At 35.4% G+C, this 17155-nt stretch overlaps 1 protein-coding gene across 3 annotated transcripts in view; it reads left to right on the forward strand.

The window, feature by feature from the left end:
* The window catches only part of LOC101888984 (DNA ligase 1), a 39966-nt gene that overhangs the window by 15398 nt on the left and 7413 nt on the right, over nucleotides 1–17155 (forward strand). For 2 of the 3 annotated variants that reach the window (XM_020039985.2, XM_005176741.4), the window contains exons 2-4: nucleotides 8212–8343; nucleotides 9703–9853; nucleotides 9918–10591. In XM_020039985.2, coding sequence (XP_019895544.1) covers nucleotides 8212–8343; nucleotides 9703–9853; nucleotides 9918–10591 — 957 coding nt within the window. The remainder of the gene's footprint in view (nucleotides 1–8211; nucleotides 8344–9702; nucleotides 9854–9917; nucleotides 10592–17155) is intronic. The other variant, XM_011297964.3, reaches the window with a different exon arrangement.

Below are 17155 nucleotides of genomic sequence, written 5' to 3' on the forward strand. Positions count from 1 at the left end.
CGATATTGTTTATTTTCGCACCTGATCTAGAACTGATACAAATATTGTGATTTGCAAAGTTTGCACAAAATTGAATGATCATTTCGTGGACAGTAGGGTTTATATAAGGAGGTGATTGTGGAAATGTGTATTAAGTGCGAGCAACCGTACTAAATGGTACTATATTTGGTACAATTGAGCTTTGGGCGAATGGATAAAGATGGAATGTTGTGTATGCGTTTGACATAAAGAGGTACTAAATGGTACTAAATTTGGAAAATGGTGTGGAAATAGAACTGGAGTTATACATTTTGGATTTAGGATTACTGTGAATGCGATGAGAGGGCGAATTTGAAACAGTGTACCATGACGTTTATGAAATGTACTAAATTTGCTACAGAAAATAGGAACATGCTAGAGTGGTGAACATTTGTATAGGAATCACTGCGACTGTGTGTAGAATTTAGATAGGGTGGTGAATTTTGGATATCGTACTATAACGTGTATGAAAACTACAAAATGGTACTTAATTTGATGTAAGTGTGAAGTTATGAATTTTGAAATAAGGGTAACAGGAGTTAGATAATTAAGAGTTTTTGAAAATACGTCTTGCTCGGTCTGGAGAGTTGGAATAGTGTTGAAATTATAAATTTTCGTATTAGGATCATTGTGTGTGTGTGCAATTTTAAATAATTTTTATACCCTCAGCCATATGGCTATGGGTATATATCATTTGGTAAGGGCAAAATGTATCAAATGTATCGAAATAACGGTTTCAGACTCTAGGTCTCTTTAGACCAAATTCATTTCAGGACATTTGGAGGTGATCTAGAGGTGTCCGTCCGTATGTCTGGCTGGCTGGCTGGCTGGTGCGCACGATAACACTCAAAGGGAAAGAGTATCCGATTTGGTCCATCGGCAATATCGGCCCACTACTTCTTGTGCATCCCACACAAAATGCTGAAATATCCAAAAAAAATTTTGTCTGCACATATATAAAAAGTATAATCCGATTTTGCTCTAATTTTGCGAATCTTAATATTTGCATCAATGCTAGGTCAGGTGCGAAAGCGGACAATATTGCTTCACCCCATCAAGTACCTCTTCCACAAGTTGTCAACTTTTGGAATAATTATAACTCTTATAAAATGTGATGTAAGAGTCCGATTGTCTTCAAATTGCACACATCACAATATTTTAATTAACCCAAGGTCTGGTGTGAAGATGGAATATATAGGTCCACTCCTTCTGGTACCTCCTCCTTAAAGAGTCAACATTGTAAATATCCATGAAGCTTATAAAACGCGAAATTAACATCCACAAGATCTTTTATAAAAATAGTAGAGATCGGACCATTTCTTTTAGTACTTCCCCCACACAGGATTCAAGATTTTGAAAATGAAAACGCTCACAGAAAGCGAAGTAAGCATCCAACTCTCTTCAAATTTCACACATACAAATATTTTTGCTAACACAATATATCTTGTGAAGATGATATACATTTGCAAACCCCTTCTGGTACCTCACCAACAAAGGGTCACAATTTTCAAATACTTTTATCTGTTATAACTTTCGAAACAAGTCTGCGATTCCTTACAACTTGCTATAAATAAATATTTTCTGAGCCAGAAACCTGAGTTGAATATAGAATTTATTATTTTGCATAAAATTCGATACAAATGTTCGACTTTCTTGTAAATTTGTACGTACCAATATTTGTATCTGTATTAGATGAAGTATAAAAAGGGAATACATCCGTCGACTATATCTGTTACCTCACGCAATTTCCAAAAATTTGCACATATATCATATAATGAGAAGGACGTAACCAATATAGTCCAAATCTGGCAAGTCGCAATACTTATATCATTTCGATATGATTTAAGTTCGATATGAAATGGACAATATTGGTCCATTCCTCCCAAACCTACTCTATAGAGGATCAACAATTTGAATAGTCATAACAGAAGTAAAAATATATTTAAATAATCGAATAATCGCAAAACCAACTGATAGTTTTTAACTTGTTTTTGGTGATGTTATTCAAATGAGACTCATGGAAAAAAATACGATACGAAATAGAAACAATGTTGAAATTTTATTACATGAAGTGATGTTCATTTCAATGGTGATCGTCATGATTCTCAATACAAAGTGGGAGAAAGCGAAAACAACAAAAAAGCAAAAGTTCGGGTTTCACTTCAGGATTTTCAATAACACAAACATCAAACACTGAATGTAAATGACATTTTGTGGGAAATCAACAGCAACAACAACAACAAAGACATGTTTTGGCAGTATCCATAATTTTTCCTCGCATTGACACAAAGCAAGGACAACAGAGAATCCATTGTTTAGTTACTGGAACCTTTTTGTTTTGGTGTGGCTATAAAAACATTGTTTGGAATCTTCAACGAAGCGATGTTGCTGTTGCTGGCTGGTTGCTGTAACCTAATGATTTGACTTGTAACCTTAGAGATAAACCTGTACTCTGGGTAAACAGTTGCTGGTGTAAAGTTTTTTTCCAACAATTTTTGATGCTTTGTGAAAAACAGTTGGTAGTTATATGCAATTAAGGTTGCAGTTGTGTATCTTTGCCATGGCTTACCATCCATGCTACTGGGCGGAAAATTAATGAGGATATCTGAAAAGTGTTGGTTTTTCCTGTTCACCCAAATCACCTTCTTTTATATTGTATGAGTGGAAAGTGAAATATGATGGAACATTTTCTAGGAAAAGCTTTAAGCTGTTAAGTTTTTTTAAAACGATGTAGGTGGGAGTAGAATAGCCTCATCATTTAAAAAGAAAGAAAGACAAAATTCGGATTGGGTCTACAGGACATGGAATTTTTGTTAGTCACGTTATAACTGAAATCGAATGGGATATTAACATCGGAATCCTATATATGGGAGCTACAGGGTTGCCCATATTCGACGGACCCATGGGCCCATTCCAATCGACGAGGCTTGTCCGCAGGCAACATTCTTTGCGTCAATTAAATTTTGTACGGGAACAAATGCAAATCAATGCGAATAATCCGTTGTAAAGTGGACCGAGCCATGCCCAACTGCTGAGAACGGCGTTTTTGGAATGTTCTTGGGGACCTCTCAACACTGGCTTAATGGTGTTCTTAGAAGGCGCACTTCTCACATTTTTTAATGTTTTAAAAGCACGTTGAGTTTTCACAATTGACTTCTTCTGTTGAATGTAAATTTCAACTATTTCAGAGCGCTCGCGTGGCGTGTATTGGTTCATGGTAAAAATCTGCTTGGACTGACGCTTCAAACGCGGTATGTCACTAAGCGATGTGACATCTCTGTCAAAAGTTATGGCGTTGCCAGATGGGTCCGTCGAATATGGACAACCCCGTATAACCACTTTTAAACTGTATGCTCAGCAGCCATTAATTTTTTATACCCTCAGCCATATTGGCTAGAGAGGGTATATATCATTTGATACGGCCAGAACGTGCCCCATCGTAATAACGGTTTTATACCCTAGGACTCTTTGGATCCATTTCAGGACATTTGGAGGCAATCTAGCGATGTCCATTCGTCCGTCTAGCTGGTTGGTGCGCCCGATAACCCTCGAAGCGAGTACCCGATTTGATCCAAACTTGGTACATCGTAATATTATTGTCAAACTTAGATCGAGTTTGGAGATGGGCAATATTGGTCCACTCCTTTTGATACCTCCCACACAAAATGTCCACATTTTCAAAGAAAGTAATTTACTGTGCAGAAAAAGAAAGGATAATTCGATTTTGCTCCAACTTTGCGAATCCTTATATTTGCATCAGTCCTAGGTCAGGTGCGAAAATTGACAGTATCGGTCCACTTCATTAGGTACCTCCCGCACAAAGGGTTAACATTTTGAGTAATTATAACTCTTATAATACATGATGAAAGTGCCCAATTGTCTCCAAATTACACACATCATAATACTTTTATTAATCCAAGGTCGGGTTTGAAGGCGGAATATATCGGTCCTATCCTTTGGGTACCTCCCCCACAAAGGGTCAACACTTTGAATATTTATGAAGCTCATAAAACACGAATTTAACACCCGATCCCATTCAGACTTGGCACGTCTCAATATTTTCTTCAACACAAGATCTGTTATAAAGATGGTAGAGATCGGGCCATTCCGTCTGGTACCTCCCCCACAAAGGGTCATCGTTTTGAATACCCAAAACCAAACGAAAACAATCTGCACAAAAGGCGAAAGGTTAATCCAACTTTGCAAATCCTAATATTTGTATCAGTGCTAGGTCAGGTGCGAAAACGGACAATATCGGTCTACTCCAACAGGTACCTTCCCTACAAAGGATTAAATTTTTGTAGAATTATAACTCTTATAAAATGTGATGCAAATGTCCGATTGTCTCCAAATTGCACACATCACGAAGATGTGAAGATAAAAATATATCGGTCTACTCCTTCTGGTACCTCCCCCACAAAGGGTCAACATTTTGAATACCCATGAACATCGATGCCATTCAGATTTGGTACATCTCAATATTTCCATCAACACAAGATCTGCTATAAAGATAACAGGGATCGGACTATTCCTTCTGGTACCTCCCCTACAAAGAGTCAAAGTTTTGAATAACCAAAACGATCATTAAATCCGAAATAAGCACTCGGTTCGCTTCTTATTTCTCATATCCCATTATTATTACTATCACAAGTCGAGATCGAACCATTTCTTCTGATACCTCCTCCACATAGGGTTCAAGATTTTGGCAAACAAAACGCTCAAAGAAAGCGAAATAAGCATCCAACACTCTTCAAATTTCACATACACAAACATTTTTGCTAACACAAGATCTATTGTGAAGATGATATATATACGCGAAACCCTTCTGGTACCTCACCCACAATGGGTCACAATTTTCAGTACTTTTATCGGTCATAACTTGCGAAAAAGTCCCCGATTTTTTACAGCTTGCTATATCTAAATATTTATCCCGACCAGAAACCCGAGATGAATATGGACTTATATTGCCCCTATCCCTCAGAACCTACTCCATAGAGGGTTAACAATTTGAATGATCATAACATAAGTCAAAATATATTTAAGTAATGTAATATTTTGCGGAGGGTATACATCTGTCGGTAAAAGCGACTGATACATTTTAACTTGTTTTTTATACATTTGACATTTCGCCAAAGTATTGAGGATATTAATTAAACACAATTTATATCGAAACTTTACAATCAACACTTCTGGGAAAACGTGACTCGTCTAGAGATTGTCATTATTACCCCACAAGGTCATCACCATATATAAGAGAAAAACAAAATTAAAAATAATTTCAACTTTTCATTGCCAATAGCTGCAGGCAATGCCTTACCAAAATATTTTTTTTTCTTTCAATTTCATTTCGATTTGTTGCGCATTTGATTCCGCTTAATACGATATATGGACCAGATTAAATAAAGTCAAAATCAAAATCACTTCACAACCACAATTGCAGTTATCTGTGCAGTGAAAGCTTCAAAGCAAACAGCGGTTCGTGAAAACATCAGTAACAATGATTTTCCTTTTTGTGGTTGTTGTTAGTTTTCCTCAGTCTGTCTCTCACTGAGATGGAACTACTAACTTGGGAATATTGAGGCAAATAGTGAAAATGTGCAAAATGTTAGCAATTTTAAATATGATCGCGCACCTACAATAACATTTCCCACAAAATGTCATGTGATGACAGTAAAATCTTTTCAATCTATCAAGGTTTGCTTATAAAAACTTGCAGTGATAAAATCTTTTGAGTTTTTGCTGTTTTCATTTAAATCGAAGAGGCCCAGCGTTGCAAGCAATGTAGGGAAGTTATGCTTTTGAAAAATATCAATGGTGGCGATATCAATTTGTAGGGTGCTATACAGGGTGAGATGAAAAACTGCAACCAAATTCAGACTGTTGCCATTTCTAAACCACTCGTCCGACAGCTGTAAAAATTATTCCAGTGACAGCTCATTATATTGTTTACAAGCGTACAAAAGCATTTTGTTGAGAATTTTCCAGAAGAAAAGTTATTCGTGATGGAATTCAAGCGTGATAGTGTGATTTCTTTATATTTGACTGGAAAACCACAAGTGGCTATCGTTGGAGCACTCCACCATTTAAATATGAATAAATCTTTCGTGTCTCGTACCATCGTTCGTTACCGTGATACTGGTAGCGTAGTTCGACGTCAAGGTAGTTGACGGAAGAAAACAGCAACATCAGCAGAAATGGTTCGAAAAGTAAAGAAGCGACTTGATTGAAACCCGCATCGCAGTGGCCGAAAAATGGTTCATGAGCTGAACATATCGCAATATTCCATTCGGCAAATATTGAAAAGCCATTGAAATTCCAAAAAGTGGAAGAACTTACACAGCAAAAAAAAAAAATGAATAAAAAGAGGTAAAGAGTTGCTTCGTTTGTCCGAAAGTGGTGAACTGCCGAATTTGAGAAAATATTCATTGTCCAGCAGTTTGTAAACAAACAAAATGATCGAGTTTACTTGCCAAAGAGGTCAGCTGAAAATGTGCACCTTCGGTTGGCTACCAGAACTCAAGCGCCGGTCATGGTGATGTTGTGGGCCGCCATAACAGCCGAATGGTCGCTCTCCGCTCGTATTAATCAACCGTGGCATCAGAATATTATCGCTAAAATATTCTGGAGGGTGTATTAAAGCCTTGGTCACGCAAACATTTTGGCCGCAGACCTTGGACATTCCAACAGGACTCAGCACCATCGCACTCAGCACGCGCCACCCAAGAATTGTTACAAAATGAGGTTCCTCGCTTCATTTCCAGCGCACAATGGCTATCAAAATCTCCGGATACCAATCCGTTGGACTATTGTGTCTGGAGTATTTTGGAATGCAAGATTGGCACTAAAAAATACCAAGTGTCGATCACCTCAAGCAAGCACTTCGCCGGGAATGGATCAAAATACCGCAGTGCAACATTCGGATAGCGTGTGACGGTTTCATTGACCGTTTGAAGGCCATAATTCGTGACATAAAGGTGACAAATTCGAACAAATCTAAACTTATGCTAAAATCTGATACTATTTCCTACATTTTTTGCTTTCATTCAATAAAATTAAGAAAAATTTGAAAATTATGGCGTTTGACTTTGTTGCAGTTTTTTTATCTCTCCCTGTATTTACACATAAATAAGTTCGGCTCTCACAGCTTTCAAGTTTTATAGCCCGCATTAAACTGTACCCCCAGCAAGTTCACACCTCTAAGAGAATTATTTTGAACGAAATTGCGAGCGAGTCAATAAAGTTGTGTTTTCGTCCTTTATTGAAAATACGGTTAACAAGTTAAAATATATCAGTCGATTTGGTCGACACATACATACCCTCAGCTTATGTCTGATAATAAAATATATTTTGACTTGATTATTCAAAATATTTATTTTTCCTTTATTGGGATGATACCGAGGGAGTGGATCAATATTTTCTAATTCATAAAATCTAAAATCTTTTTATACTCAATCTGTACCATGAGAAAATGTCATAAATCTCTGTTAAACCTTGTTTATATCTGAAAAAATTTGCACTTCGCTGTAAATTTGTGAAATATGGGACCCAAAAAATTGTAAAATTCTCTCAAAACGGTGCTGTAAATCTTTACGTCTTATATGCACTCTAAATACGTATGTAACTATGTATGCAAAATTCAAATAAATAAGGCTTTACGAGGTGTGTATTAAAATTGTGTCCTCAGCGATTTGATAACTATATTTCAGATTGGCAACAAATTAAGCACAGTTTGAAAACATCATTAAATCGCATTACGTGCTAACAAGGCATGCCATGACAATTATTTTATTGAGAATAGTGGAATACAATAGCATTAAAAATTAGGCAACTCCAAAAGAGAGATACGAAGGCATAGAGACGGCGGCAATCAACCGACCAAATAAACACAACTTTCTCCAAATGTTTATTTACTTATCAGCTTGGAAACGATGCTGCAGCGAAGATCCAATAACGTTAGGCGCATGCAGTTTCCCCTTAGACTGGCAGTTGTTTTTGCCTTGCTTTTACATCTATGCACACACGCATTACAAAGCCGAACTGGAATTTCATTAAACAAAGCGTAACCAAAGTAAATGATTTACTTACCTCTTCTTTAAATGCCATAAATAGTTATAAACATAGCACAATTAAAAAGTGTAAAAATATCGTAAAGCCCTACTTTGATGTTATGGTTTCATTTTCCTTTCTTTTCAGAAGTATCACCATACTTAGATTTAGTATTATGCCCAATACGAGCGGAACCCTGGTCTTGTGCACGCCAACAATCTGGTCGTATTTTGGATATCTGGGACAATGAGCTGCACTCGCAGTGGCAAAAGTTGAAAGGTAAGTTGCGGTCGCTATTGTGTAATCTGTTGGATATTTAATTTTTTAAATTGTGCAATAAAATTGCTTTTGATGTGGGGAAAAAAAGATCTGCAATGAGTTAGCCGTCCTCTTTAAATAGAGTTATTACATCTTTGTTTACAATGTATCTCGGAAACGATTTATGTATTTTTATGCGCATGCGCACACTGGCTAACATATATAATGTTCAACTCATAAAGAGGAGTTAAACGCCAGTGTCGGCTTGTCTCATTGTCCATGGTCTGTTTTGTGGTGACAGTGATAATTGACGAGTGTCTGTCAATGCCAAAAGAGACGTGGTAGCAATGTTTAGATGATTTATGTGTTTTTACTAGCTTAAGTTTGAGGAAATTATATTGGGGGTCTGCAAAAGTTAATGGCAAGAAAAATACTCTGTTGCTATAGTAAAGTCCTTTAGTTCAACTAAGCGGAACCGATTACATTGTGACATAGTAAAGGGATCAAAAATGGGGTGGGAGAATTCTTTTTGAGAAATTGCATAGTATATTATTAAGAAGCCAGAATGATAGATTCGCCGTGAGTCGAACTTCTGAGATATTGCGTGACTGACTGACTTTATGATTGATCAACGTCCAGACGAAACGGCTGACTGACTTAATGATTCATCAACTCCCAGACGAAACGACTGAAGCTATCGTCTTGAAATTAGGTAGGGGTCATTTTTGGTCCGAGGGTATCAGATAAGGCTAGGTTTTTGGAAATTCGTACTAGGATGGTACGAAAAGTTCTAAAATGTGTTAAATATGCTACCCTTTATTTCTGACGAACCTGTAGAGGTAGAACTTGAAGTGAGGGCCACTGATAGAGTGTGTAATCGAAGGAGTGTACCAAAAGTACTAAAATGTTCTGCATTTGGAGGATGTAAGGAGGTAATTTTGGAAGTATGTGTATCATGTATACGAAAAGTTTTAAACGGTACTAAATTTTGTACAATTTGAATTTGAGGGACCGGATGGAGCTGGAATCCTGAAATTTGAAGTTAACAATACTGGCGGAGTGTAGGATTGTGATATGGAGGTAGTTTTCACAATATGTACTTTAGATTTGGAAACGTATATTTACTTTTTCGAAAAGTCCTAAATTGAATTTTATTCGGTATTGGGTAAATGGCCTCTGGTCACTCTTGTATTCTTGGGTTCACATATGGAGACGTTGAAATAGTTTTAGATAGAAAATTTCTAGGGGAGTTGTACCATCTAAAAAACAGAGGGATTCCACGTTGCCATACGTTATCTTTAAAAAAAATTAATAGAAAAAATTTATACATATTTAATAAATGTTATTAATTTTTCTAAATTAAATTTTTTCCAATTCCAGTTGAAGCCGATCAGCAACTAAATGCAACGTTGGAGAGACGTGGATACAGTGCCTCCGAATTAGTGATCAAAGAGAAACCATCCACAATTTTAAAGAAAATCGAAATTGGTACCAACTACATGAAGGAGTACCTATCGGAATCTTTAGATGGGTAAGAGAATGCCAATATGCCACAAATATACCTTCGAAAAATAAAAACAATTTTTTTCATTTAGATTTCTTGGGCGAGAATATGATTATGGTCAAAGTTTTAAAGTACACAACGATATACAAAACGATCAAGCACCCAGTGAAAACGATGAAGTTGATGATACGGAAAATGATGACGAAGCAGGCGATGGTGATGATGATGATGATGACGAAGATGAAACTGATAATGACAACGATGATGAAGAGGACGAGGGTGATTCAAAAAATACCGCCATCATCAATGACAATGCATCCAATGGCAATGAATTCATTGAAATTGAATCGCACGATAATGGCGATCAGCACACCACGGACGAGCTAAAAGATGCCAACGATCGTTTCAAGAGGAAGAAGGGCAACAGAAATAAGAACAAGAAAAAAGGCAGCCAACATGACATTGCATCACAAGCTGCTAATCTATTGGTTATACAACCGTTAGAACATCAATTAGCAGAAGCTGAACATCATGTTCAGGAAGTTGTCCACAAAGTGAAACCGGCTAAGAGAAAGGGCAAACCCCTTAAAGATAAGAGACGTAAACGAAAGAAGGGCGACGACGTTACAACCGTAGTCGTTGAACAAGAACCATCAACGGACCATTTATCGCTGGGACTGTTGGATGCACTGAGCGATTTTGATGTTCTGGAGGAAGGCGGAAAACGCAAAAAGCGCCCACTGAAATATGGTAGAAGTATTGGAGGTGTGTGTTTGAATAACTTTTGTGCACCATTTCCTATCACCCGCATGCTTTTGCTTTTCTCGTCCCTATATCTTTTGTAGCTTGAAAGGAGAAGTTGAATTGAAGAATCCTTATTGATTTGCCCATTGACAATTCATGGGTTCTATGAAGTTGGTACTATGAAAGTTTTCTGAGTTATCTTTAAAGTAGCCTTTAGTCAGAGAGAACTATAGCCGAATTCGGGGATAAGTTAACTTTAGACAAATTTGATTGTCAGGACTTCAATTTGTCAAAAAATGGCATTTTCAAAAAAAAAAAAAAATATTTCTTTAAAAAATTGTATAAACATTTATAAAAAAAATTATTATAAAATTAATTGCTAAAATGTGATAGCTTCAGTTAGATTTTCTGCCAAATCTGCCTACCTAGTTTGATAATCACACTCAGGATGAAAATTTTTTGCTTAATCTTAGTGAGCAAATTATATATCTCTAACTATCGGAAACTTATAACATTGACCCTAAAGCAGGATCATACACCATCTCTGCTTATTTCTAAATGTACCTTCTTCAATTTAACTTCTCCAATTGTATATTTTGATTTATAAATAATATAGTTGTATGGAGATGGGTATTATATTTTAGTATAACTCTGATAATTTAAATGTCGATTTATCGAAGGTCTGTTCGGGCAGTTAAGTTTTAAATTCTTTTTTATACCCTACACCACATAGCGATAAGGGTATTATGTCTTTATGCATTTGTTTGTAACATGGAGAATGAAGCGAGATAGGCCCACAGTTACTTCATAGAATCACTTTCTGAGTCTATTTATGCATGTCAGTCCGTTTAACCGTCCGTCTGTCCATGTATTTATGTGAACAAATTGCAGGTCGCATTAATTATCCAATTGAGAGGAAATTGTTCAAACAATATTCGTTTGGCCCAAGGACGAACCCTATTGAAAAAAATCGGTTCAAATTTAGATATATATTTTCGACCGACTTCAGGTTTATTGTGCAAGAGATAGTTAATGTCCATCGAAATGGAAAGAATTTTTGACACTTCCGACCACAATCAACCCAGAAGTATGTACTTCAAATTTGGTGAAAATCGGTTCTGATATAGCTATATCTCCCATATATATGTTTCGTCCGATTTGGGGTTTTAAATACCTCTCATGAGTAATATGCACTCCACAACAATGATCTTTGGTATTAGATATCAGATACAGCTCAGAAATAAGTTCCCAAAATTTTGCCTGGATCGGATCAGATTTGGATATAGCTTCCATGAATATCTTTATCCGCTAATATCAGCCCAAATGAAGTGAATCTTGGCAATTCCAATGGAATTATCCTAGAAATAAATACTTCAAATTTGGTGATAATTGGTTCAAACATAGCTATAGCTCCATATATATGTTTCATTCGATTTAGTGTTAAAGTCACTCACATACGTAATATGTACTCGACATCAGATACAGCTCGAAAATACCTCTATCAAATGTTTTCGAGATCGGTTCAGATCTTTATATACCTTCGATATACATCTTCATCCGATTTCAAAGTTATTGTTCACCATATATGTAATATCAGCCCAAATTGGATAGATTTTTTCATATTCCATTTTGTGAAACTCGGTCCGATATATCTATTGCTGGAATAGATATTTTGTAATATAATCTTTATCGAAGTCATATCATGCACTATATGTTTTTATACCCTACAACACTATGTGTTGGGGGTATTATAAGTTTGATTGGGCCAGAATTTATGTAACACCTCGAAATATTGGTTTCCCATATAGGAAAGTATATATGGATCTTCCTAGCTCGCCGAGCTGAGTCGATCTAGCTATGTATGTCCGTCCGTCCGTCTGTCCGTCTGTCCATGTTAATTTGTAATCACTCTACAGGTCGCAATTATGGTCCGATCTTCACGAAATTTAAAATGGAGGTGGGGTTAGGGTCAGAATAGAAGCCTATTTCTTTTGGAGATGATCGCCAAATGTTTAGGGGTTTAAATGGACCAAATACTGAAAAAATGTCGGAGTTTGCAGTAGCTATACAGGTCGCAATTATTGACCAATCAACGCGGAATTTCGCATGTAGCTAGTGTTTAGGGCGGGGAAGAAGCCTACCAATTTGGATGGTCATCAGATAATATTTAGCGGGTAAAATAGACCATATCTTTTGTGTTGAAAAAATTCAAAATTTTTCATTAAACCGTGAATATTTTAAATCCCGGCGTAATCACAAAGCCATGATAAGGTTACTTCTGACCTTTACATTGATGTTAACATCCAACAAATCGGATGTATAGCAAAATATGTGCGATATATATGTCTATCAAAGAAGATATGCTTGAAAGATCTCTTATATGTCGAGAACGGCTGAACTGATTTCGACAGTTCTCATTAATTCAGAATGGTCTCTTGTTAGGAAAGAAAAAACGTCTAAAAAAATCGCATAAAAATATCTCTCTAAAGATTAAAATATTGATTTTGTAACATTTTTCATATTTTTTCAATTTTGTCATATTTTTGGCATATTTTCATTTTGAATTAAACATTTGGTAATATTTCTACAGCTAACAAAACTAAGTAGTTAGGATATCAGGATATCATATACAGATCGCATTTATGGCCCGATCCTAACGAAATTTTGCATGGGGATCAGATGAGGGTCAGAATAGAAGCCTACTCTTTTTGGAGATGATCGCCATATATTTAGGGGTTGAAATGGACCAAAAAACTGCAAAATTGTCAACAGATAGTAATTATCGCCCGATCCTCACGCACATTTGAATGGGGGCTTCCGCACATTGTAAAAGCCAAGCAGTTTCGGATGGCCATCCAAAAATATTCAATGTGTGAAATAGTTTGCCAACTTTTGTAGACTAAATACGAAAATGTCCATTCCAGTGACTTTTTGGAGAATTCACAAATACAGGAAAGACGCACTTCTGACTATTTCGTTAACGCTGATTTCGTTGAAGAATATATTCAAATGTCTGTATCTCATATAGATGCGTTTCAGTCAAAAACCAATAATAAATGTTAATCTTTTGCCACTTCTGAGAGATAATAGGTCCTTGGGAAACATTGGTTCCAGATCTAGGAAAACCATTTACGTGCAACATCTACCCATAAATTGGAAATGAGCAAATTCGTTTAAGTTGCTATTATTCGAAGATTAATTAATTAACACAATATCTTGTGGAATTCTTTCGAGTATCTTGCCTATATAAACTGTATTGTTTATTACAGTGTTGTAGGGTATTCAACGGTCGGCCCCGCTCGACTGTAGCCTTTGCTTACTTGTTTGGTACTAGAGACACAAAAGCCTCCGTAAAATTTGTTGAAAATCGATTCAGAGTCGGATATAGTTCCCAAAATGCAACTACTCAGAAGCCATATTACGCATTCAAATAAGGTTCATAGTTGGTATAATCTACTTCACATAAATTCCAACTATAAGTATTTTTTTTTTTGTTTGTTTCTGGAACTCTAATAAATACGCATAGTGGTGTAGTGTATCATTAGTCGGGCTCGCCCGACTTTTGACCTTTCCTTACTTCTTTTCCATATATAATGTGAAAATCATATTTGGAACGGTATCTTTAATTCGAATTCACTTTCGAATTGTCATACAGAGGCAGGCCCGTAAGGCTAGATTACACATAATGTTAGATTCGTATGTAAAGTGAATTTCTCCGCAATTATCTGTAGCATTTTAATGGTATACTTTTAGACGCACCCCAGAATTTAAAATGCAAGTGTTTCAGAGTATAGAAATTAGCGTTATTTATGAATTTAAAATTTACTGGGAGCACCTTACCAAAATGTAAAATATAAATTTTGAAAAACACACTTTAGATAATCTTTAATCGGTCTTTTCATAATTTTAAATTTAATTTTCTTTCTCGTTATAACATTTTATCAGGATTCTAGAATATTTTAACTTTGAAGTTCCATATCGCGATTATGTCATATCTTGATATATTTGGCATATATATTATAAAATGTATCTAAAAGTATGCTATAGATAATCGTGACAAACAGTCACTTACGTATGACTCTAATATCATGTGTTACCTAGCGTTTTGACTCCTTATCTTCTACTAAACTCCTAAAGGTCGATTACATATAATGCTAGAATCATATTTATAATTAATTTTTAAAAATGGTTGTAAGCGCTTTAAAGAATGTTAAAGCAAACATAAAATGTAAAAAACCAATTTACATATGACTCTAACATGATATGAAAAACGATTCATATTTAGGTAAAGCCTCATGAACTCATAAATTGGATGTAATTTGAGACATCAGTGTTTTGCATAAAAAAATAGGTCATTTCTTTTGGGTATAAATGTACCTCTTTGATTGTCGGACTTCAATTTGCCAAAAAATGGCATTTTCAAAAAAAAAAAAAAAAAAAAAAACATTTCTTTGAAAAATTGTATAAACATTTATAAAAAGTTATTATAAAATTTATGCTAATATGTGATACCTTCAGTTCAATTTTCTGCCAAATCTGCCTGCCTAGTTTGATAATCACACTCAGGATGAAAATTTTTTCTTAATCTTAGTGAGCAAATTATATATCTCTAACTATCGGAAACTTATAATATTGATCCTAAAGCAGGATCATACACCATCTCTGCTTATTTCTAAATGTACCTTCTTCAATTTAACTTCTCCAATTGTATATTTTGATTTATAAATAATATAGTTGTATGGAGATGGGAATTATATTTTAGTATAACATTGATAATTTAAATGTCGATTTATCAGTGTTTTGCATAAAAAATAGGTAATTTCTTTTGGCTATAAATGTGCCTCTTGATTTTTGATATTTACTATAAAGCATTTCTATCTAAAGCTAAGTTATGAAATGCTACAGATAATTGAGGAAAATTTCGAATTTCATATGTCTATATTAAGATATTTTTCGTAGTTATGCTTTGGATAAAAATAAGCAAATTGACTAGAACAGTAGATGCTCTTTGATTGCGATGACTTCTGCTGAAGAATCGTACCAATGTCCGTTAAGCGGTATTGTTTTCGGATTTAAGTGTCTCTCCCTAGCATTCAGCCATCTACTTAACAAATAAGGCTTGCTCAGACTACTCAGAGCCATTTTTGTACCCGAAAGGTATTATGACTTTGATAACTCTATTATATATTTAAATGAAATACATTTTTAAACCTAAATGCCTTTAGTTCCACGATATTTTCGTATAGGCGAATTTTGATTTATATGAATTTAAAAAGCCATACTGGTATAATTTACAACAAGTTTACAACATTTACAGTAAAACAGAGTCGACGGTCAACCACCCTGTGAAGATGTTTGAAGTTATTGTTCATATTAGTTAAGACACACACCACTTGCAGCACAGTCTTATCGACTTCCGTATTTTGTTTACTCACTAATGACAAACCCCAAGCAATGCCGACAATTTTATTTTAGTAATTCACAATTTCACGGACAGATGGCGTGAAGAGAACATATGGCATCAAACAGTTCAATTTCAGGGATTGACAGACCCAATATGTATACAATATATTAAATAGGAAATAATATACAATATTAACAAGTAAAAAATCAGCTAAGTTCGGGGTAGCCCATTCTCAAATATCCTCCACCTTTTGAAAGAATTTTGTAACTTTTTCGGGGTGTAGTACTATAGGGAGCTATACGAAAACATGGACATATATAGCCAAATATCTATAGAGCAAGCGATGGCTATTGCGAACTCATAATATCAATCTTGTGATAGTCCTGTTTAAAAATGTGTATAAAATCGGAAATAGTCCGAATTTACTTTAGGCATGTGTTCTAGATGTCATTCGTTGTCTGTTCCTACTGCAATTAATTCTGTGTTTTTATTTTTATACACAAGTATAATAAAAAATCGCAGAAAAGGCAATGATGAAAAAACAATAAAAATTGCCTCCATTCAACTTGTCTATGAAAAAATAAGGACATACCGAATATCGGATACTACCATCATATGTGGGATATACGAAGATAATACTTTTCTTTGCTAGGAAGTTGTACCAATTACGAACTTCAAATACCTAATTTGAAAAAATTACGTAAAAAATAACATAAATTATCAAAATATCGAATATCGCTCGGTATTGTTATACGACGATAATACGAAAATGTGAGAACATTTTGCCGAATCCGTGGACTTGCATCTGCAATTTCCTGTCACATGAAGTAGTATCCATTGCAAAGTAGTATCCATTAAATTTAAAACAATTCTGGTGAAAAATAAGGGTAAAATCGTGAAAATACCGAATATCGAGAGGTATATATGGGCGCTATTTGAAGACATGGCCCCGTTTTTGGACAGTTTTTTTTATAGAGGTAGCACACATCACGAACTCCAAGTTTATATATTATCGTGAATATCGGAAGGTACAGTTATGTGGGGACTTTGTCAAGACATAGACCTATATAAACAGTTCTACTACCAATTTGCAAAAAATTCAGTTTAGATAGGGTCTCAAATGACCAGAACATATTAAATCTTCCGGTACAGTTATATAGTGGTAGCAAGTTCGACAGGGA

This window comes from Musca domestica, unplaced genomic scaffold (assembly GCF_030504385.1).
Source record: "Musca domestica strain aabys unplaced genomic scaffold, Musca_domestica.polishedcontigs.V.1.1 29, whole genome shotgun sequence".
In the NCBI taxonomy this organism is placed as follows: domain Eukaryota; kingdom Metazoa; phylum Arthropoda; class Insecta; order Diptera; family Muscidae; genus Musca; species Musca domestica.